Source organism: Phodopus roborovskii, unplaced genomic scaffold, assembly GCF_943737965.1.
Source record: "Phodopus roborovskii unplaced genomic scaffold, PHOROB, whole genome shotgun sequence".
Lineage (NCBI taxonomy): Eukaryota > Metazoa > Chordata > Mammalia > Rodentia > Cricetidae > Phodopus > Phodopus roborovskii.
In genome coordinates this window covers 1,887,990-1,911,991 of record NW_026125538.1, presented here as the reverse complement: position 1 = coordinate 1,911,991, position 24,002 = coordinate 1,887,990, and the positions used below count along the sequence as shown (strand labels likewise).

Here is a 24,002-nt window from a genome sequence, read left to right as displayed (position 1 = left end):
GACCAGGTACCTGCCTCTGCATCTTGAGTGCTGGGATTAAAGGTGTGTGGCACCACCACCTGGCATCAACTGTCTCTTTAGATACAATTATCTCACTAATCAAAACTGGGTTTGTTTGGGTTTTATTGTTGTTTTGATACAGTCTCATGTGGCATAGATTGACTCACTGTGTAACTACAACATTAAACTTTTGATTCTCTGTCCTCTGATGTTTCCTTTACCTCTGAGTACTAAGATCATAGGCATTGCACTACCACACATACTTTATATGTGCCAGGATGTGACCTGTGTATTTCTGCATGCTGAACAAGCACTTTATCAGTTAAACTTCATCTCCAGTCTGAGAAAGCTTAAAAATCAAATTTCTAATCTAGTATCAGTAGAAATAGTAATAAAGGAACATTATGAACAGTGTAGAAATGATTTGTGACCTTGACTTTTAATTGTATTATGCAAGTCAAAGGGAAAAGAGATGAAGAAATGGAGGTGGCATCTGTGTGAGACACTTGGGAAAGCTTAATGAAGCAGAGCAGAAAACATTTTCAGAGTGATAGAGAGTCAAGAAGAGGAATTTGTTTGCTTTATGAAATGTAATAGATCAAGTTTATATCTTTTGGTAACTGGTTCAACAGACAGAATACTCAGAAGACCAGAAAGAATCCAGAACATGTATAGAGACAGTAGCCTGTTAGGGAGAAGGGATTCTGTGTGTTTGGTAACAGATGAAGAAATGGATTTATAGATTTGGTTTCGTTTGTTTATTTTTCAAAACAGGGTTTCTGTGTTAGTCTTGGCTTCCCTAAACCAGGCTGGCCTTGAACACACAGAGCCACCTGCCTCCTGAGTAATATTTACAGATATTAATGCTATGAAAATACACAATTACCATTAATTTCTTTTTTTACTCTTGTAAAAGTGAAGTAGAAAGGTATATAAGTAGGTTTATTGGATTGTGATTTTCCTGCCTTATTGTTTGGTTTCATAATCTAGGATGAAGAACCTTTCAATCCAGACTATGTAGAGGTGGATAGGATATTGGACGAGTCTCACAGTGTTGACAAGGATAATGGTGAGGTGAGTTGGGCATGGAGAAACATGAAAGGCCTTTTGCAGATTTCTGCTGGTTTGCTTGCCAATCCTTTATCTTTCAGATGTGGCGGAAAAATCCTTTGGACTGAAAAGGTATTTCTGAATTTCTTTTGTGGGATTCTTAGAAATATAGTGGGAAGGCAAAGGAGTAGAAGAGCTAAAGATACCTTGCCAGGCATCTTAGAGCTTCATTTGCAAATATGGAAGAGCTACTCACTGCAGTCTCTCCCTTACCTTCATACTGTATAGGAGACCCTGCACACTAATCCCTAAATCAATGAGTATAAAAACATTTGTATAGGTTTTCTGGCTTTCTGTAATTCCATTAGTTCAGTACTTTGCATTTATCATTTTGGATCCCTGCCCACAGTTCCCATTATATATCAGTTTAGGTTGAGGCTACACGATACTTATTTTCAAGTTGGTTTTCTGGGAATTTTTCTTTCATAAACTGGTTTGGGAATCACTCATTGTACTAATACTTTTACAGATCAGGGAACATATTCTGTTTATGCTCAAACACTTGAAGTTTTACTGATTTCCTGTTTGGTTCTTCAAAGAGTCACACTACATCTAATCCATACAAAACTCACCGTTGTCTTCAATTACCTATAGACAACAAGCTGCCTTTTCTTCAGAAATGCTTCATTTTCTTTTTGCTTCAAGCCATTGCTGGATTAGCTTCACAAAGTTTTTATGGCTTGTGGCATTGACCAAGAGAGAATAGATTTGTGTTCATGCATCTGGGTAAGCTACACTTACTAGCTATGAGATTCATTACCACATGTCACTCCAACAGGATCTTTGAGTCAGAGTCTTCCTTCTGTAACATTGCAAAGTTTATCTTGTTTTCTCAGACTTCAGAGTAACTCAGATAGGATCTTAGAGACAGAGTACCTATTAATATTTTAATGTCTAAACCATCTACTAAGTATAAAGTATATAATTATATATATTTTCCTCTTGGGTTGAGAATGCATAGTGTTATGTGTTTGTCTCTGGGAGTGAATATAGAATAGGAAGTTAGCTACCCTTAAATTCTCATCATTTTCAGGATCTCAGCCTTTTTTGCTCTGGCAGTCTTATGCTTCCTTTTATCATGCTTAGCCTTCCAAAAGTAACTGGCCTTATGTTTGAACTCTTTGAAATGTGTATCTGGTGTGGTGCTAAAAATGTTTTGGCCTTTTGATATTATAGTTAATGTTCTCAATATTTGACAGCAATATTCTGTGTATCCATTTCTCCCTCTCCAAACTAGGTTTGATTTTCATCTATTTTTCATTAGCCAACCATGGAAATAACTATATTATTTAGAAAATTAAGTTAATATGCTGGAAACTCATGACTTCTATGAAAGGTTTTAGATAAGGAATCACTTAAGAAACTATAGTAAAGAAAGAACCATTGGATCATATCTAGGGATTACTTGATCTGTAATTATGGAGGTTCTTTCACACTTAATGGTAGCTATTTCAAGGAATAATCTGAATTCATAGTTAGGATTTACTATGAGTGCACTATACCTATTATTTTTTATTTTGCTTTGTTTGTTTAGGTAGGGTTTCTTTGTGTATCTTTGCCTGTCCAGCACCTACCTCTCTAGACCTAGCTGGCCTTGAACTCAGATAGATCCTGTGTGCTGAGATAAAAGGCATGGGCTCATGCCTGGCTATGTCTAATCTTTCTGATTGTACTTGCTTTATATAAGCCTTTAATGGAAATTGTATCACAGGCATGAATAATCATCCTTTTTTAAATTTTATTCTTGTGGTTCCTGGGATCAAACCCAGGGATATCAGCATATTGGGGCTATTATTCCACCCCAGCAGTGACTACCATAAATTACAAAAACAGGAGTGGTATTGCCTTGCCACTCCTGTAGTAGCTTAGATACCTATAGAGCAGGACTATAGTTGGAACTTGAGCATTTCTTCCTTGATCCTGTGGTTTGTGGATTCAGCCTTGTGTTTTCAGCACCTATGGAGCTAATACTTTGAAATCCAGTATTGGAGTCAAGTCCTCACCCCTTAATCACTGCTGCTTTGGCTTTCTTCTCTCCTAGCCTGTCATTTACTACCTGGTGAAGTGGTGCTCTCTGCCCTATGAGGACAGTACATGGGAGCTAAAAGAGGACGTTGATGAGGGCAAGATTCGGGAATTTAAGCGGATCCAGTCAAGGCACCCAGAACTCAAAAGGGTGGTAGGTGCATTTGGATGCAGACAGTAAATGTAGTCATGCAAATGACTATTACATCAAGGCTTTATTTTTCCCCCTACATGCAGAAGTTTTGTTAACTTTCTACTGTGGCTATTCTCTAACACGTAAAGAAGGATTGACTAAATAATATATACCCATCACTAAGGCAAAAATTACTAATACATGTTCAATTATGTATCTTACTTTAAATCAAATTACACATTCCTTCATTTCATTTATAATTATTTTACCATTTGTCTAAAAGGTAAAAATCATCTTTCTTAGTCAAGTACTAGTCATGTATACATTTCTCTGTCTTTTTGTTTTGTTTTGGTTTTTGGTTTTTTTCAAGACAGAGTTTCTCTGGGTATCCTTGGCTGTCCTAGAACTTTCTTTGTAGACCAGGCTGGTCTTGAACTCACAGCGCTGCACCTGCCTCTGCCTCCAAGTGCTGGGACTAAAGGTGTGTGCTGACTACTAAGAAAAGATTTTTTCTTTTTCCTTAACCACAATTCCCCCTCCCTCCCCTCCTCCTATTTCCACCCTAGCCCACTCCCCCATCCACCCCTCAGAAAGGGGAAAGCCTTCAAGGAAATATTCTTAAAGGCTTAGAAACCCAGGGTCGGTCCCTCTTGCCTCAATCTTTTGAGAGCTGGGGTAACAGACATGCAGCATTACACCAAATTTTCTTTAAGGATGTCGGTCTAAGTTTCTTTCTCTCTGTCTTCTTTTTCTTTTTTAAAATTATTTATTTTATGTGTATGAGGGTGTTAACTCCCATTGTTCTGTGGTTGCCCTTAGTTGTGAGCCTCTGTGTGGGTGCTAAAATTGAACACAGGACCACTGGAAGAGTGTCTAGTGTTCTTTATTTTTAAGCTATCTCTCCAGGCCTCTAAATTTCTTTAAAGTAGTTTCCTGGCATCTTTCTGAAGTACCCATTGAGCAAAATGTATTTCATAGGTTATACTCCAAGCAATGTTTTTATTTGATTAAACTACTAGAATTAGTAATTTTATTAGTGTCACTGTACAACTAATTTAAATTTTTTACTTTTTAGAATCGACCACAGGCAAGTGCCTGGAAGAAACTGGAGCTGTCACATGAATATAAAAACAGAAACCAATTACGGGAATATCAGTTAGAGGGGGTCAACTGGCTCCTCTTTAATTGGTATAACAGGTAAAGAAAAGTGAGCTTATAGCATGCAAGCTTAGTCTGGGAGTTATTTTTATACGTAATATTTTCCTGGGTAGATTCTTTTTATTAAAATGATAAATTTTTGTCATGTTCTTCTCCCCTACCCCTACCCCAAAATCTACAGGCAGAACTGTATCTTGGCTGATGAAATGGGATTAGGCAAAACAATTCAGTCGATTGCCTTCTTACAGGAGGTATATAATGTAGGCATCCATGGTCCATTTTTGGTCATTGCTCCATTGTCCACCATTACTAACTGGGAGCGAGAATTCAATACATGGACAGAGATGAACACTATTGTGTACCATGGCAGCCTGGCCAGCCGGCAGATGATTCAGCAGTATGAAATGTACTGTAAAGATTCACGGGTGAGTTATATATATGTCTTGGAAATGCTGTGCTTTGTGAAAATTGGCCAAGGTATCTAGTGTTTCAGAGGCTACTTAATGTATTAAAAATATTCAATGAGGCTCTCTGTGATTAAAGATCTTCTTTTATGTAAGAGTATGATTTGACTTAGCTGTTTCTACCAAATAGACACTGTGAGTCACTGACTGTTCTGATTTAACATATGAGTGCATCATTTTGATGGATTGGCTTGTTTGAGTCACTCTTATGATGCAACCTAGCCTGCCTTTAGCTCCCTGCATACTGAGATGACAGTTATACACAGCCATACCCACCTGATACAGGTACTCTAAATAGAATTTAATAGCACTGATGAGTTTTAAAGTATTTCTCAGAGTGATAATAAAGATGTGGTAATAAACTTAAATGTGCATTTTCCCATTTTTTAAATGACTGAAATTTTAATAGGAGATGCTTTTTCCTAAGGGGAAAAATTTAAATTACCCATTTTGAGTTAATAGCAGATTTATTAATTATTTACTGCTATATGTTTTATGATTTTTTTTTCTCTAAGCTAAATTTTCTCATGTTATAGTTCTTAATTTTGTTTAAATTATTTGAATTTTGTCAGACTTTAGACAGGGTCCAATATTAACATTTTCTGTATTGACTATTGCCATTTCTATTTTATCTGTTTTAGTGTTTTTGGGATAAGAGCTCAATATGTATCCCAGGTTGGCCTCAAACTTGTGCTCCTATCGTCTCTGCTTCCTAAGTGAACTAGGTTACAGGAAGCTACCTGGCTTGGCTTCCATTTTTACTTGTAGTAGGCTTCAGCATTGCCCAACATTTTGTGGATCTCACTGTTAACCAAGAGATGATCTAAGACAGAGTTACATCAACTAAATGCAACAGTCAGAAATGTCCAGCTCCACTCAGTGAAGTAGGCCTGTTGTTTTCCTAAGAAGCTGAATATGTTGAGAAAGCCTTTATCAAGTTCAGTGACTTGGCACTGACTGTTTGGAATATGAACAGTGACAAAAGTTGGTGGTAGTACAGTTATATTTTATGTTAAACTTCCTTAAATATAGCAAGGGAATTCAGAACTCTGCAGGTGGCCATGTGTTTAGGAGGCGCCTCTTCTGACTACACTGATTTCATAATTAGGGTCGCCTCATCCCGGGCGCATATAAGTTTGATGCCTTGATCACCACTTTTGAGATGATTTTGTCAGACTGTCCTGAGCTTCGTGAAATTGAATGGCGTTGTGTCATCATCGATGAAGCCCATCGGCTGAAGAACCGTAATTGCAAGCTACTTGATAGTCTCAAGCACATGGACCTGGTGAGTTCTCCAAAGTGACTTACAGACAGAAGCATCTGAAATATATTTTTTCCTGTGAAATTAAAATTGCCCTAAGTTAACAGAAAAATAGAATTAAAACCTGTAGTAAGGGGCCTCTGAAAGTCAGGTAAAGGTTATAAGTTTTAGATTTGGAAATTACTTGTAACTGAGTGCTCCTTAATCATGAGGAACTTGGAAAGGTACCTTAGTTACCTATGCCAAAGATTAATATTTAAAAAACAATATTTTCATGATTCTGTAATTGAGCCACATTCAGCCATTATGTTCTTCTGGTACTCACTAATGTTGCTGCAGCTGACACTAGTTAGTCATCGGAACACTTAGGCTATCTTACATGAGGCCTCTCTCCTACTGGGCCAGATTGAGTGGGCTTCCATATGAAGTGAACTCAGGACAGTATTGAAAAGAGTCAGATGGATCTCTGAGGTTCATGGTGTCCCTCCAGTGCATTCTCTTTGTCAGAGCCAGTCACGGGGATGCCTGGATTCCAGGGCTGAGACTTATAGGGAGGAACTATAGAGAACTAACAACCAGATTTAGCTCACCTCAAAAACACAGGGGGCAAGTTAGGATTTCTGTGGGTAGTTATGTGAAGAGACATGAATTTGGAAACAGTATAATTGGAGTTCCTAGTACTTTATTTGGTCAAAATCAGTGGTTACTTGGTTTCAGTATGTTAGATAAGGGCATCTCCTATATGAGTTTTGTTACTGAGTGAGCAAGTAAAAGAAAAGTTAAGGCAGTTCTATGGTCCATTATTGACTTAGTGTAGATATGCTAAACTAACTGTACACTTGATGGGATCTCTGCAAATCCCCCTTGTCTTCTCACTTACAGGAGCATAAAGTGTTACTCACGGGAACACCACTGCAAAATACTGTGGAGGAACTATTTAGCCTGCTTCATTTCTTGGAACCTTCACAGTTCCCCTCAGAATCAGAGTTCCTTAAGGATTTTGGGGATCTCAAGACAGAGGAGCAGGTAAGAAATCTGTCTGGTGAAGTATTAACTCAGGACCTGAGGTCTTGCTGAATGAAGTTTTGTCCACTTCACCTGTAGCATTGTCGACAGTCTTCAGATAGTGGAGAACTAATTTTCTATGTTCCATATAATCTTATTTTTTTCTTTTTTTTTTTTTTTTTTTTTTAGAATGTAATGCAATGCTATTGGTTTATCTCTTTATGATATGTTATTTGTTTCTTTCCCTTTATAATGAACCACAGGTTCAAAAGCTACAGGCCATTCTCAAGCCAATGATGCTCAGAAGACTCAAAGAGGATGTAGAGAAAAATTTGGCTCCCAAACAGGAAACTATTATTGAAGTAGAGCTTACCAACATCCAGAAGAAGTACTACCGAGCTATTTTAGAAAAGAATTTCTCCTTCCTTTCCAAAGGAGCAGGTCATACCAACATGCCTAATCTACTGAACACAATGATGGAGTTGCGCAAGTGCTGCAACCACCCATACCTCATCAATGGTGAGCGTTTTAAAGCCTCAGAAGGACAAGCCATTGACTGAGCCCACATAACTGATTTAGGGAAAGATTTGGGGAAAGATTCTCCTTTCAAAAAATGAGATCTTTAAGTATATTTTCTTTCCCTAAGTACTTATGAACATTTATGTCTTGGCTGTTGCATGTGTGTGATGGGGGTTGGGACTTGAGTGCCGCAGCATATATTATGGAAACCAGAGGACAACATTGTGGGTCTGTTCTCTCTTTCCTCCTTCATGTGAGGTTATAGGGACCAGGCTCAGGTTATTGAGCAATCTTGCTGACCCCTCTGATTATTTCTGTTTCCTTGGTTTTACATAATCTCCTAAATTAAATATGATTTTTATGTAGGATGTTCTTACTGGCACTTACTAATTTTTTCGGGGGAGGTGGCTATATGCTAATAATGTAAATTTGTTCCATTTTAGTCTTTGTCCATGTTATTTACATGCTTTGTTTCTTAATTCAGTTTACTCAGGAAAATCCTGCCTTAATTAGCATATTTTATATAGCAGAATAGAGGGTTAGTTTAGATATTTTGTTGCTGAACTTTTTGTGAGAAATGCTAATGTTAGTTCTAAAGGAGATGGATTAGAGCATTTGCTTCATAAACGTGAGGACATAAATTTGAATTTCCAGCACTCATACAAAACATTGAACATAGCCACACACACCTGTAACTTAAATACCACAAAGAGTAGAAATATGGGGTGTGTCTACTGCCAGCATAGCTCTATCAATAGCATATGACAGAGAATGGCTGAGCAAAGCACCTGACAGTCTATTGGCCTCCTAGTATACTTGGGCATACTACTGAACACAAGTGTGTGTGTGTGTGTATGTAGGAAGGGTCAAAGGTCATACTGTTTTTATTTTGCTTACTTATCTCAAGCCATTATGCTCAATAAGGCTTTATATGTTTTCACTCATTCACAACATCAACTTTGACTATTTTATTTGTAGGTGCAGAAGAAAAAATCCTGATGGAATTTCGGGAAGCTTGCCATATTATACCTCAAGATTTCCACCTACAGGCCATGGTTCGGTCAGCTGGCAAGTTGGTTCTTATTGACAAGTTACTTCCAAAGCTTAAAGCTGGTGGCCATAAAGTTCTCATCTTTTCCCAGATGGTACGCTGTCTAGATATCCTGGAGGATTATCTGATCCAGAGGAGGTAAGATGAGTCATTTTAAAATGTCTTGTGGTTATCCTATCTTCATAAAGCGTCAAGGGTAATTGTTGGGTAGCTCAGTGGTGGAATGTTTGTTTGGCACATGCAAGACCTTGGTTTCTTTTGCTTAGCCACTTCCCCCCTCCCCATGTGATATGCACCCCCTCCTTACCAGGTACTTATACGAACGGATTGATGGGCGAGTTAGAGGCAACCTTCGACAAGCTGCTATCGACCGCTTTAGCAAGCCTGACTCAGACCGCTTTGTCTTCTTACTGTGCACCCGTGCTGGTGGACTTGGTATTAATCTTACAGCTGCTGATACCTGTATTATCTTTGACTCAGACTGGAATCCACAGAATGATCTGCAGGTAAAGGAAATTCTTTTCTTAAAAACTACCTACCTAATTCAAGGGGTCTTTAATAAATCACAGTCTCTTAGAAAGACCCCTCTTTCAAAGAAGAGGGAAATTGTTTACTTAGAGGTGGCAGCTAGGTCAGGCATCAGCTAACATTCTGTAAAGAACCTGATTCTAAATGGAGTTGGCTTTGGAGTCTGCAGTCTCTGTTTCAACTCCTTACTAGCAACAGTGGCCAGCATGTGAATGAAGGGGTCTGTATTTGAATCAGATTTCATTTATGGAAAAGAGAAACACACAAACTAGTTTGGTGAGCCAGGTGTGGTAGCTCACACCTTGATCCCAGGCAGGGGCAGGTGGATCTCTGTGAGTTCAAGGCCAGCCTGTTCTACACAGTGAGTTCTAGTACAGCCAAGACTACACAACAAAACCCTGTATCCAATAACAAAAAAAAAAAAAAAAAAAACCTAGTTTGCTGACCCCCATTTTACTAGATGGGGCAGATTTTTCTTTTTGAAGTTTTTGATTTTGAGTTGATTTCATGACTCTTTATGAGTGTGGAGAACTAAGACTTGATATTACGTATTTTCTTTCTCTTTTTAACTAGGCCCAGGCACGGTGTCATCGAATTGGACAGAGCAAAGCTGTGAAAGTTTACCGACTCATCACTCGTAACTCCTATGAGAGAGAGATGTTTGATAAAGCTAGTCTCAAGTTGGGATTGGATAAGGCTGTGCTTCAGTCCATGAGTGGTCGGGATGGCAACATCACTGGAGTAAGTCTGTAGATAAGTGTGTGGTGAGTGGGTCATAGTAATGGAGGGCGACAAAAGGCAACTATGTTAGAGCATGTGTTAGAGCATGTTTGTGTGAGTATGAGCATATGTGCATATGAAAGTCAAGGGCAGCTTTGTGGAGTATGTTCTCCTTCCACCTTTCACCTGTGCTTTGGAAGTCAAGTTCAGGTCACCAGGAATTGTATTGATGATTATTTTTACAGTACAGTGAAATGTCAAGACTATTCTTCTTGTAGGATTTTTATCTTTGTCTTGTCTTGTTTTGTTTTGTTTTGTTTTGTTTTGTTTCCCAGATTCAACAGTTCTCCAAGAAAGAGATTGAAGATCTCTTAAGGAAAGGTGCATATGCTGCCATAATGGAGGAAGATGATGAGGGCTCTAAGTTTTGTGAAGAGGACATAGATCAGATCTTGCTGAGGCGGACTACAACCATCACTATTGAGTCTGAAGGAAAAGGCTCTACCTTTGCCAAGGCACGTTCTGTCTGTGGCAGACCCTAAGTGGGAAGACGTAGATGGAGAAAGCAACCTCAAGTTTTTAAAATACTTTTAAGTGTTTTTAAATACTTATTAATTTCCCTTTGTGTGTAAAAGCATTGTAGTTAAGTTTATTCTGCCTTTGTTTCTCCCTAGGCAAGCTTTGTTGCTTCTGAAAATAGGACAGATATTTCCCTCGATGATCCAAACTTTTGGCAAAAATGGGCCAAAAAGGCAGACTTAGACATGGATCTGCTGAATAGCAAGGTGAGCTTACCTATCCTTTGTAGGGGGTGGGAGAAAACAGAAGACAAATTACTTTCAGTTTTTAGTAGTTCTAACGCTTTAATGCTAATTAAAGCTTATGATGGAATTTTATATACAAAGGTTATAGAAGCTTTCTCTACCTAGGATACCCTCTAAAAATACTTAGATTTTTGTCTTGGTTGTTGTTCTATCGATGTGAAGAGATACCATGACCATGGCAACTTTTATAACAGAAAGCATTTAATAGATGTTTGCTCACAGTTTCAGAGGTTTAGTCCACTATTGTCATGGCAGGAAGCATGGTGGCACAAGGCAGACATGGGTAGCTTAGAGTATTTCATCTAAGATCCAAAGGAAACAGGAAGAGAGAGCTGCTGGGCCTGGATTGAGCTTTTGAAACCGTAAAGCCCACCCCAAATGACACACCTCCTCCAACAAGACCACACCTACTCTAGCAAGGCCACATGTTCTGTACTCTAGCAAGGCCACATGTTCTGATCCTTTCTAATAGTGCCACTTCCTGGTGACCAAGCATTCGAATCTGTGAACCTATGGAAGCCATTCTTATTTAAACCCCAGATGTTAACCACCTTTTTCTTTCTGAGCCTTGTAGACTGCTTACATGCCCTAAAATCTGAGTACTTTCATAACTTACATTCAAGATTATGTCAATCCATAAGTGTCTTCACTCATTTCCTGTGGGCAGATCACAGAAATGTTTTTATTCTCTATATAGAATAACTTGGTGATTGACACACCTCGAGTGCGGAAACAGACTCGACACTTCAGCACTCTGAAAGATGATGACTTGGTTGAGTTTTCTGATTTGGAAAGTGAGGATGATGAGCGGCCGCGCTCCCGAAGACATGACCGGCATCACACCTATGGGCGCACTGACTGCTTTCGGGTGGAAAAACATCTCCTGGTCTATGGGTAAGAATACAACTTTTCACAAGCAGTAGGGCACCTCTGGGCTTCCTGGCTCCCTGTTGCCTCAGATGGAGGATGTGACCTAGAAGCATCATGTAGAAACACTGCCTTTAAGGGAGCTTCTGTTCGTTTTTCAACTTTTTAGAGGAATGGCAATTCTGGGAGCCAGGGAAATATTGCTGAATTTGAATCTCTCCAAAAATATTTGTGTTGTTGCCTTTCTTGTTTTGTTAGTTGGGGACGTTGGCGAGATATTTTGTCTCATGGACGTTTTAAGCGACGTATGACTGAAAGAGATGTGGAGACAATATGCCGTGCCATCCTCGTATACTGTCTTCTACACTACCGTGGGGATGAAAATATCAAAAGCTTCATTTGGGACTTGATTAGCCCTGCTGAAAATGGCAAGACAAAAGAATTGCAGAATCATTCAGGTAATTATCAACTCCTACCTTTTCATTTTTCTACAAGGTATATAAGTCCTTTTCAGGTGTAAGGGTTTTTCTCAATCCAAGTCTTTGATGTCTCCCCTTTCCCAGGTCTGTCTATCCCTGTGCCTCGTGGGCGTAAGGGAAAAAAAGTAAAGTCACAAAGTACTTTTGACATTCATAAGGCAGACTGGATCCGGAAATATAACCCTGATACTCTGTTCCAAGATGAGAGTTACAAGAAGCACTTGAAACATCAGTGTAACAAGTAAGAGCGCTATTCAGATAAGTCTGCAGGAAGGCTTGCTACATTGTTGCTAAAGTGTCTCTTTTCTTCCCTTCTATAGGGTACTGTTGAGAGTACGGATGCTGTACTACCTGAGGCAGGAAGTTATTGGAGATCAAGCAGAGAAGGTGTTAGGGGGTGCCATAGCAAGGTATAGTTCCTTTATTTAACATTTATTCATTTATCATCTGTCTATCTATTAATTATCTATTTGTTATTTTGTATTGTGGGGTGGACAGGGACATGCCATGGCATGCTTATTGCACTTAGAAGACAAGTTGCCAGTGTAGCTTTTCTTGAACTATGTGGCTTCTAGAGACTGAACTCAGGTTGTTGGGCTTGGTAGCAAGTATCTTCACCTACTGAACCACCTTACCAACTTATCATTCTTTCATTTTATTTCTTTTCTTACTCCTGGACTGGCTAGTTTGCTTCTTTCTATACTGTCTTTGAGATATCTAGTAATTTTAGAAAAAATCTCTGTCTCAAGCATTTAATCCTATATTTAGTGCAAGTTCATAGAAATACAGCAGAAGCATTTAAAGTAATGGATAAAACAAGCAACTTTTAATAATCTTTCAAAGTGTTATCACTACTACTTCTAACATTGCTTTACTGACTTATACATTTAGTGAGATTGACATATGGTTCCCAGTAGTGGATCAGCTGGAGGTTCCAACAACATGGTGGGATAGTGAAGCTGACAAATCCCTGCTAATTGGCGTTTTTAAGCATGGTAGGTACCGTCTCCAATATTGCTTTTCTATCAAAAATGTATGTCAAGAGATAACCCCTTTAACAAAGTGCTTATGGTGAATAATTCATCACCAGAAATTGTAAGTAAGAAATAGTTCTTAAATGTCTGTAGCAAACTAGTTAATTCCATAAGCAAATGTTCAAGAAATTCCATGTGGACACTTAAATCAAAGGTAGGGCGCCTCTGTCTGTCCTTTAACCATGGTTACTATAATTTTACCTCCCTATGTATTGTGGGATCTACATTAAGATTCTACCAGTCAAGGAAAGTAATATATGTTAAATAATGTTAATAGTAAGCATACTTTCAGTGACTTTTCTTATGTCATGCTCATCTAAATGTCTCACTTGTCTAAAGGGTTGTAGTCTGAGGTAACAGTAGTACTAATTTCTTAGCAGTTTTTGCCTAATAAGAAATTCCATGCATTAGAATCAGTGAATATTAGCTTATCCTTTGATGTATTTTTTTTTTTAAGCATACTCTGTTACTTCCTAAAATAAAAGTGCTTAATTTACTTGTTTTTGAGAAATGTAAAGGGCTAAGAAAAGTTGTGAGCAGGCCAGGTGTGGTAGTCTAACCCTTTAATCCCAGCTCGTGGAATTAAGAAACAGGCGGATCTTGTGTGTCCCAGGACACCCAGGGCAACACAAAGAGATCCTATCTCAAAAAAAAAAAAGAAAAAAAGAAAAAAGAAAAAAGTCAGCATTTGATTTATTAGTAAGACACAGAAGTTTAGAGTTCAATATAAGTACAAATTGAGAATTTGTTAACCTTCAGGTATGTTTCATATTGTTCGTTTGAGAATGTATGAAAAAATCCATAAATTATTAGGCTACTTTCTTCATTTTTATATTAAGAATAGTAATCCAAAGATTATTAGTTAAATGACTCAATAGACAATTCACCTTAAGATGAGTTATTTATTAAATTCTTGTCAATTATTAGTTGAAAACTATAAAAATTATAAATACAGTGGTATTAGCACCTTTCCAAGTTAACTTGTAATGATTCTAACAGTATAGAAAGTAAGTACAGACAAAATGAATTTTTGAATGTCTTCAATCTATGGCCATTGTTCTTCTAGGCTATGAGAAATATAATACCATGAGGGCAGACCCGGCCTTGTGCTTCCTGGAAAAGGCTGGCAGGCCAGATGACAAAGCCATTGCAGCGGAACATAGGGTCTTAGATAATTTCTCTGACCTGGTGGAAGGGTAAGCATTGGTGTCCTTTCTTCCCTTCTTCTACTCTGTGTTGCTTGCGCTGACATTACCGAACTCTAGCCTTGGCTGAATGAAGTAGGGTTTTTTTTGTTTTGAGACAGTGTCTCACAGAGTTCCAGGTCTCTCTGGCTGCCTGGAACTTGCTTTGTAGACCAGGCTGACCTCAAACTCAGAGATTCACCTGCCTCTCCCTCCCAAGTGCTGGGATTAGAGGCTTGTCCCACCATACCCAACCCCATCGCTGGGATAAGTTCTTACTGAAGAATAGGACCAGCAGATTGGACTCCAGACACTGGCCTTAATCACACATTGCCATAACTACAAGTGAAGATCTGTGTTCTTCCCAGAAGGTTAACAGCGATCTCAGTATAGCTGTAATAACTGATAAGATAAACTGGTTCTGTTGAAAAATAATAGGTTACTTATGTGACAGAGCTTTTGACGATTTTAACCCTGACTTGTCACTCCCCATGGTGTCTGACACATAAAGAGGACTCATTTTACCTGGGGACATGTCCCGATGATGAGTTGCCATGCTAATACTGAGTCACCAGATAGGGCAGTGTTGCCCTGATTTGGGTGCCAGTGAGTTTAACAAAACTTCTCACATGGAGACCTGAGGGACATTTTGCAATGATGGGTTTTGTTAAGGACTGTCTATAAATGTCTGCATGACCAAGACTGTTGATGACCACATCTCCACTTAGGTTGGTATAGAACCAATAAAACAAATGTATTGATTGCAAATCATTCTGTTACCCTTCTGCTCAAGAGCAACATAGTAAAAATTAATACTTTAAAAAAAAATATGAACAGGGGGTGGAGAGGTGGAGAGATAGTGTCTTAGTTAGACTTACTATTGCTGTGATGAAATACCATGACAAAAAGCCACTTAGGGAGGAAAGACTGTATTTTACTAACAGTTCCATATAGCAGTTCATTATTAAAAATAATAAGGGCAGAAACTCAAACAGAGCAGGAACCTGGAGACAATCAACCCCCAGTGGACAATCATTTAAAAAAAAAAAAAAGTCCTATTGGCTTGCCCACAGCCTATACAGGCATCTTCTCAATTGAGGCTCCCTTCTCTCAGATGGCTCTAGCTTGTGTCAAGTTTATGTAAAACTAGCCAACACTAGTGGCTCAATAGTTAAGAGCAATTTCAGTTCTTTTGGGGGAGGAGGGTTAGTTTCCATTACTCACATGGCAGCTCACAGTTGCCTGAAGCTTCAGTTCTAAAGGATTCAACATCCATCCCAACAACAGGCATGCATATCGTGCACAAAGAATGTTCTTCAGATACTTATATATAAAATAAATCTTTAAAACACCAACAGTCAAAATTAATAAATGTTAAATAGTTGTGAAGGAGGGAAAATGTGATTAAATAAGAAGAATGAAGAAAAGGATGTGTGGATCAAAGTATTTGACTTGCTGCTAGTTATGATGGCAGGTAGTCTAGAAGCATGAAGCAGAAAGTTTGCTTGAGCCTGTCAGTTTAAGACTAGCTTGAGCAACAGTTTAGCAGGCTTTTGTACCATAAGTTAGAGCTAGAGAGATAACTAACTCTGCAGTTGTGAACACTAATTGCTCTTCCAGAGGACCCAGGTTCAGTTCCCAGTACCCATATGGTGGCTAACTACCTTGTGTAACTCCATTCCTATGTACACCAGGCACACCTCACATAATGTACAGGCGTGCATGCAGTCAAAACACCCTACACATAAAAAATCATTTAAAAATTTGGATAAGAGTGTTTTGTTTTCCTAAGTTAGACAATTTTGATATATCCTTTCTTAACTTACAATTATTTGTTCCCTGGGAGCAGTTCTTAACATAGCCATGGCTTGAAGCCTGGCCCCCATTCCAGAAAGCATGAGGTTAAAGAGTGTCTGGCCAGATCTCCTAGTGATAGAATATATATTATTATCTTTTCTTTGTTTCTGGATAATTCTAGGATTGACTTCGATAAGGACTGTGAAGATCCTGAATATAAACCACTCCAGGGTCCTCCAAAGGACCCAGATGATGAGGTAAGAAATTCTTTTGAGTCCAGCTTTTGTCTGTCTTTTTATGTTACTCATAATCTAATTATCTTATTCTCTGAACCTTGAAGTATTATTGTAATTATATTTCAAGTGTGTTCATTATACTAATACATGTGTGTATATTGAAAATAAACTATAAGAACGTAAGCTACAAGGGTTGGAGAGATGGCTCAATGGTTAAAGAGCACTGACTGCTCCTTTTGAGGACCCAGGTTTGATTCTTAGAACCCAAAGAGAGGCTTACAACTGTCTATGACCCAAGTTCCAGAGGATGTGGTGCCCTTTCCTGTTCTGCACAGGCAACATGTAGGCAAAACACCCATACACATATAATATAAAGTATTCTAGAATAAAAGAATGTAAACTATTAATAACAACTTAATTAATAACAACTATTAATGCCAACTTAAGGACATGGTTAAGATGATTTTGTGGAGGAGGTGGGATCCAAACTGGATGTTAAGAGATGTTGTTCAACAAATTCCTAAATCCCAGTCTCACTATTATTAAGAACTAACTGCTCGGGTTTTACTTATTCTTTTCTTTGGTTGCTTCCAAATTTTTTGTGAGAGTTCCTTTCATTAGAAATTTTTCTTATCCCTTGGTGCCCCGGAAGGACATACACAAGAAAGTGATTTCAGAGTGCCAACTTCTCCCCTTTCACTCCCCTCTCCATCCTGTGGGGTGGATCTCCTTCTCTAGGGTGATCCCTTGATGATGATGGATGAGGAGATCTCAATCATTGATGGAGATGAAGGTAAATTCTAGATCAAACAGTCTATTTTATTAGTAAGGGTTAAGTTGGGGGACTATCAACTAAATTTGTTCTTATCTTGGATATCTAAAAGGTTTATCTTTTCATGGGTGGAAATGCAAGTATCATTTCTACTCTTCTTTCTGTACTTCCTGTTCATTCTACTTTGTTTCCCACAGCCCAGGTGACTCAACAGCCAGGACATTTATTCTGGCCTCCAGGCTCTGCCCTAACAGCTAGGCTTCGCCGCCTAGTAACAGCTTATCAGCGCAGCTATAAGCGAGAACAGATGAAGATAGAGGCTGCAGAACGTGGAGACCGGAGACGCCGACGTTGTGAAGCAGCCTTTAAGCTAAAAGAAATTGCAAGGCGGGAAAAACAACAACGGTATAGTATGGCCAAGTGGCCAGAACAGCAATGGTATAGTATAGCCAGGGATTTGGACTGAGCTCTAAGCCTTTTGTCCGCTGTGGGCCCTGTACTGAGAGAGTATGATGGGAAAGATTTATTTGAAATTCCCTACAGCAGGATCATGCTTTCTGCCTTCATCTCTACCTAGTACTTAAAAATTTTGTTTTGGACTGGGGATATAGCCCAGTGCCACAGTCTTTACCTTCCATGTACAAGGTCTTAGGCTCAGAAATTCCTACTACCAACATTTTAAAAGAAAGCCAACTCACTTAGGTTAGGAACATGTCCTATGTACTTGTTCTTTAAAGATCTCTTTTTTATTATTTTTATTTTCAAGTATCTGTGTGTATGCGTGTGAGTGAATGACACTTGTTTGTAGCTATCCCTGGAGGCCAGAAGAGAACATTAGATACATTGGAGTAGCACTCAGCCACTCCATTCTGGTGCCGGGAACTGAACTTTGGTCCTCTGCAAGAACAGCAAGCACTCTTAACCACTGAACTCCCCTCTCCCCCCCCCCCCACACACACACTTTTTGTTTGTTTGAGGTGGGAGTGTGGCCCCAGTCAGCCTGGAACTTACCAACTAGACCATGCTGGCTTTGAACTCACAGAAGTCTGCCTGCCTTTTGCCTCCTGAGTGCTGGGATTAAAAGGTTTTACCACCATGCCCACGAAAAAAACATTTTTAAAGTTTTATTATACTTGTAGGAATAATTGTTAATTGTTTTGCCTGCATGTATGTATATATGTGACATGTGTGCCTGGGGCCCAACAGTTACTGATGGTTGTTGACCGACATGTGAATGCTCAGAACCAAAACCAGGTCCTCGGCGAAAGCATTAAGTACTCTTAACCAATAAGCCACCTCTCCGGCCTTTTTTTTTTTTTTTTTTTTTTTTTCTTTATTTTATTAATGAAGATGGAAATAATTATGAAAAGGTTTTAGTATAAATATAAACACAATGACTGGGCAAGAAAGAAATGGACAGACATGATAACAAAAGGACTGTAGTATATATCTAGTGGTTGGCCTCCACTTTGTAAGCGAGAGTTGCCTAATCTAATGTGCTCATTGTGTGTTTGCCTACATCATTTTCTTCTTCACTTGATAATTCTATATGTTACATAGTTCCTCTCACTACCTGTTCATACTTGTTTTCTAGTGTTCTAAACCATCCTACAAAATGACCAGTTTTCCTGAGTTTGATCACTGTTGTTTTACTCTTTGTCATAGATGGACAAGGCGTGAACAAACCGATTTCTACCGAGTAGTGTCTACCTTTGGTGTAGAGTACGACCCTGACAACATGCAGTTTCACTGGGATCGCTTCCGCACTTTTGCTCGACTGGACAAGAAAACAGATGAAAGCCTTACCAAGTACTTCCATGGCTTTGTCGCCATGTGTCGGCAAGTGTGTCGCCTTCCCCCAGCTGCTGGCGATGGTAAGATTGTAGAGTCTAAGGTAAATGAGGCTGTATTGGTAACAGATCAGCCTTTAGTTAATTTCTTTTTTCACCTTTGTCTCTTGCAGAACCCCCAGACCCTAATCTGTTCATTGAGCCCATCACTGAAGAGAGAGCCTCGAGAACCCTCTACCGTATTGAATTGCTTAGACGCTTACGGGAACAAGTTTTATGCCACCCCCTTTTAGAAGACCGGCTAGCATTGTGTCAACCTCCAGGTCTTGAATTGCCCAAATGGTGGGAGCCTGTCCGTCATGATGGGGAGCTTCTACGAGGGGCAGCCCGCCATGGGGTGAGCCAAACAGACTGCAACATCATGCAGGATCCAGACTTCTCCTTTCTGGCTGCCCGTATGAATTACATGCAGAACCATCAGGCAGGAGCCTGTGCCTCGTCCCTGTCCCGGTGCTCCACCCCACTGCTGCATCAGCAGTGCACCGCACATACCGCCTCACCGTCACCCCTGCGCCCAGACGCTCCTGTTGAAAAGTCATCTGACGACACTGCTGCCCAGGTCCCCAGTCTGGAGAGTCTGACTTTAAAGCTAGAGAATGAGGTGGTGGCTAGGAGCCGACTCACCCCACAAGACTATGAAATGCGTCTAGCCTCTTCAGATACAGCCCCTCTGCCCCGGAGTGTTCCACTAGGCAAACTGGAGGATGAGGATGAATCTGACTCTGAGCTGGACTTGAGCAAGTTGTCACCATCATCCTCCTCTTCTTCATCCTCATCCAGCTCCAGCTCCAGCACTGATGAGAGTGAGGACGAGAAGGAAGAGAAGTTAAGTGAGTGCATGTAACAGGCCGTAGGCCCTCCTCCCTTTCCCACTCTTCTATTTCCCTGTTAAAATGCAGACTCTTGAGAGAGATTTGAGGTTTGGGGTCCTTTTGGGTTTTTTTTTTTTTTTTTTGTTTTGTTTTGTTTTTTTTTTTTTTGTTTTGTTTTTTTGGTTTTTTTTTTTTTTTTTTTTTTTTTTTTTTTAGTTTTTCAAGGCAGGGTTTCTCTGTATTGCTTTGGAGCCTGTCCTGGAATTTGCTCTGTAGACCAGCCTGTCCTCGAACTCAGATCTGCCTGCCTCTGCCTCTCGAGAGCTGGGATTAAATAGAGGTCTGCGCCACTTGATAAAATATCAGAGTACATCTATTTTTTTTCGTGGGCCTAGTTCACATATCATTCCAATTTAACATTATTCTATCATCTTTGCTCACACATGCTGTGTGATCTCTAGCTGCTGACCGGTCCCGTCCAAAACTCTATGACGAAGAGAGCCTTCTGTCCCTCACTATGTCCCAAGATGGATTTCCAAATGAAGATGGAGAACAAATGACCCCTGAGCTGCTGCTGCTGCAGGAAAGACAAAGAGCCTCTGAATGGCCCAAGGTACCAGTCTCATATCTACATGCAGAGCCTAGAAACAGGTGCAGTGCTCTCTGAGGGGAGTAAGAGATGCTGTTGATACTTTTGTTTCTTCTTTGTTTAGCATTGCCTATGTTTTTATGAAATCCTATAGTTTAAGGATGTGATGATATTAATTACCTCCTTTCATGATTTTCATTGTACCTGGTATAATAATGATGGCATGATTGTGTAGCTGAGGGGTTGCATAGTATTCAGACTCATGTTATATTATTTTCTGCCATTCAGGATCGTGTTCTGATAAACCGCATTGACCTCGTCTGCCAGGCTGTACTCTCAGGGAAATGGCCTTCTAACCGTCGGAGCCAGGAAATGACAACAGGAGGAATTTTGGGGCCAGGCAACCATTTATTAGACAGTCCCTCTTTGACCCCAGGAGAATATGGGGACTCTCCGGTCCCCACACCACGAAGTAGCAGTGCAGCTTCCATGGCAGAGGAAGAAGCATCTGCAGTCACCACAGCAGCAGCACAGTTTACCAAACTTCGCCGAGGCATGGATGAGAAGGAGTTTACAGTTCAGATCAAAGATGTAAGCCCTTAGCATTTAGTCACTGAGAAGTGGGGGAGGGTGCGGAACTTCTAACTAACTTCATTAATAGGATATAGCAATTTAAAGACAGAGGCAAGTAGATCACTGTGAATTCGAGACCAGCGTGGTCTATGTGGTATTCCATCCTATTGTAGTGAGACCCCATCTCAAAAAAAAAAAAAAAAAAAAAAAAAAAAAAAGTACTAAACACGTTTGTTAGCTACCTTTGAAAATCAGGGTAAACTTAGGAAAAATTTCTGGTGTAAAGGATGAACCTCCTGAAAATAAAATTAAAAGAAACCATGGGTTATTTAATTAGGAAGCATAATTGGGGATGGGAGGGAACTAACTAAACATAAAACTTTTGGAAGGCTAAATTCTAGATATGAGCCTGATTATTTAAAAGTGGAAACAGGTTATGAGAATGCTGTTCAAATGACACCTGAGTATTTTGAGACATTAAAACAAAAAAAAATTCTTATATGTAGAAGTTTCTATTCTTCCTGACTACCTTACTCAAAGGGGTGAAAAATGAATTAAATTAGTATATAGTAAGAACAGTAGGATTTTACACATAATGACTTGCCATGCTGATACTAGCTATACCATAAAGACTGACCAACATGACTGCCAAAACATGAGTCAAACAAGGACTACAGCAAATAGACATGCTAACATGACAGAGGGAAAGTCAAGGCCTCAGCCCTAGACAAAAGAACTACGGACAACTAAAGATTGCTGACAATGGGAGAAATTTTAGTCCTCCACATCCAAGTGCAATGACTCTCCAATACCAAACTGTCATCCCTGAAAAACACACTAACAGCATATATGCATGTACCAACTACTAATGAAAAATGAGGTCATGAATTTGAAAGAGTAAAGAAAGGTTTAGAAGAAGGAAAAAGAGAAGTGGAAAATGATGTTAATATAAGCTAAAAAAATAAAAAGTAATTTTTAAAAATAGAACCAAAACTGCATTGAGGCTATTAGTTGAAGAAATATAAGGAAAAGGTTTGATTGTATATCTGATTTCTATTCTTTGCGCAAATGGCCTGCCTTCTCATAGGATGACCATTAGCCTAAGTTTATTATAAGAACATGGTTCTTGTCTTCATAGGAAGAAGGGTTGAAGTTAACATTCCAGAAACACAGACTGATGGCTAATGGTGTAATGGGAGATGGACATCCACTGTTCCATAAGAAGAAGGGGAACAGGAAAAAGCTAGTAGAGGTAAGTGGTAGGGAATTGATTACCTCATGATTAAATTACCTTGTGACTAGGTAAGGTCTTTTTATCATCAGTAATTGATGGTATTTGGTATTGAAGTACCAAAAGATTGTTTCCTCGTGACTACCATTGGCCCTGATTCCCTTCCCTCCCCACTCCAAAGAAGTGTATGTGCTCATGGGGGTGGATTCTGGGTTTGCAGCTGGAGGTGGAATGCATGGAAGAGCCTAATCACCTTGATCTGGACCTGGAGACCCGGATCCCTGTCATCAATAAGGTGGATGGCACTTTGCTGGTGGGTGAGGAGGCCCCTCGCCGGGCGGAACTGGAGATGTGGTTACAGGGTCATCCAGAATTTGCTGTTGATCCCCGATTTCTAGCGGTGAGTGGCAGTTCCATCCAGCCAGATTTAAAGCCTCTTGGTGTATGAGATCAAGAAAGCACGCCATACTTTATACCACCATTTCTGCACCTGCAAAATAAGAATGGTGACACTCAGGCTTATTTCCTAGAGTTACTCTGAGGTTTGAAACACTCTAATATTCAGGGGCTTCCTGAGCTAAGTGCTTAGAAAGTGTTACTGTCAAAAAAAAAAAAAAAAACTATTATATAGACGATCCACACACACACCCCCAGTTTGGGGGGATGGAACCCTCTAATAGCAGTTTTCACTATGACTAATCTTGAGTTATAGACTACAGGTTTACTGTCAAACAAAAGATAGTAGTACCTTAATGATTAGTCTAGAGATTTTTATTCCTCTAGGGTAACCAATTCTTTTCTATTGCAGTATATGGAAGAACGTAGAAAACAAAAGTGGCAGAGATGTAAAAAAAATAATAAGACAGAATTGAACTGTTTGGGAATGGAGCCAGTACAGACAACCAACTCTAGAAATGGGAAAAAGGTGAGACTAGCGCTTTTCTCGTGCTTTCTGCCACATCCTTACAGATTCGATATTGACTGACACCTTTCCTTTTCCTTCTATATGTTTTGAGTAAAATTACCTTGAGTTCACCAGAGTGCTTTGATTGGTATTTTCAGCTGTCATACTTTTTGATGCTCTACATAAAACTAAGGAATTTTTTGCAAGTCCTTTACCTCTTTAAAAGTTGGGTGTTTTGAACCCAGAATAGTTTTTAATCCCAGCACTTGAGAGGCAGAGGCAGGTGAATCTCTGTGAGTTTGAGACCAGCCAGAGCCACATAGTGAGATCCTATCTCAAAAAAAGTGGGTGTGTTATATATATTGTCACATATAGTATATATACTATATAGATGGTGTGTGTGTGTGTGGAATTAAATTTGATCATGTACATTGAGTTTAACTCATCAACACTTTGGGCTAATGGTAAAAGTGTTTGCTGCTAAGCTAAGCCTGACAACCTGTTCAGTCCTCAGAGCACAGACAACAGTGGAGAAGGAGAGAGCTAACTCCATAAAATTGTCCTCTGACCTCCATATACATGCTCTGAGAAACTCTCATGCCCATATACATCAAAAATGTATATAAGAATATTTAAGGTATCTAAATCTAAAAGGTTGTAGGAAACCACAGAAAAGTCATTTTATTATTGGCACAAAAGTACCTTTTTTTTTTTTTTTTCTTTAAGTAATAGATCTTACTATGTTGTCAAGGCTATCTCCAAACTCCTAGGCCACCGTGATCTCCTTCCTCTAAATCCTCAATAGCTGGGACTATATATATATATGCCTCCTTGCCAGGTACAATTCTTAGTTCTACAGTTCTTACCCGTACTGTA

General features: G+C 39.4%; 1 protein-coding gene and 1 non-coding gene across 2 annotated transcripts in view; both read left to right on the top strand.

Moving 5' to 3' along the window:
- Chd8 (chromodomain helicase DNA binding protein 8) overlaps positions 1-24,002 on the top strand; it is a 65,912-nt gene that overhangs the window by 39,827 nt on the left and 2,083 nt on the right. The window contains exons 10-37 of the mRNA XM_051176828.1: positions 991-1,074; positions 3,152-3,289; positions 4,344-4,465; positions 4,608-4,851; positions 5,999-6,175; positions 7,034-7,177; positions 7,420-7,675; positions 8,654-8,864; positions 9,037-9,232; positions 9,828-9,995; positions 10,310-10,489; positions 10,649-10,759; positions 11,496-11,692; positions 11,924-12,123; positions 12,229-12,385; positions 12,465-12,554; positions 13,036-13,139; positions 14,245-14,374; positions 16,341-16,416; positions 17,134-17,188; positions 17,365-17,572; positions 18,833-19,041; positions 19,131-19,847; positions 20,291-20,442; positions 20,707-21,009; positions 22,130-22,243; positions 22,443-22,622; positions 23,031-23,147. Coding sequence (XP_051032785.1) covers positions 991-1,074; positions 3,152-3,289; positions 4,344-4,465; positions 4,608-4,851; positions 5,999-6,175; positions 7,034-7,177; positions 7,420-7,675; positions 8,654-8,864; positions 9,037-9,232; positions 9,828-9,995; positions 10,310-10,489; positions 10,649-10,759; positions 11,496-11,692; positions 11,924-12,123; positions 12,229-12,385; positions 12,465-12,554; positions 13,036-13,139; positions 14,245-14,374; positions 16,341-16,416; positions 17,134-17,188; positions 17,365-17,572; positions 18,833-19,041; positions 19,131-19,847; positions 20,291-20,442; positions 20,707-21,009; positions 22,130-22,243; positions 22,443-22,622; positions 23,031-23,147 — 5,040 coding nt within the window. The remainder of the gene's footprint in view (positions 1-990; positions 1,075-3,151; positions 3,290-4,343; positions 4,466-4,607; positions 4,852-5,998; positions 6,176-7,033; positions 7,178-7,419; positions 7,676-8,653; positions 8,865-9,036; positions 9,233-9,827; positions 9,996-10,309; positions 10,490-10,648; positions 10,760-11,495; positions 11,693-11,923; positions 12,124-12,228; positions 12,386-12,464; positions 12,555-13,035; positions 13,140-14,244; positions 14,375-16,340; positions 16,417-17,133; positions 17,189-17,364; positions 17,573-18,832; positions 19,042-19,130; positions 19,848-20,290; positions 20,443-20,706; positions 21,010-22,129; positions 22,244-22,442; positions 22,623-23,030; positions 23,148-24,002) is intronic.
- Positions 14,899-15,008, top strand: LOC127216270 (small nucleolar RNA U6-53/MBII-28). Its single transcript, XR_007834009.1, has one exon. It is a non-coding gene; the product is annotated as a small nucleolar RNA U6-53/MBII-28 (small nucleolar RNA).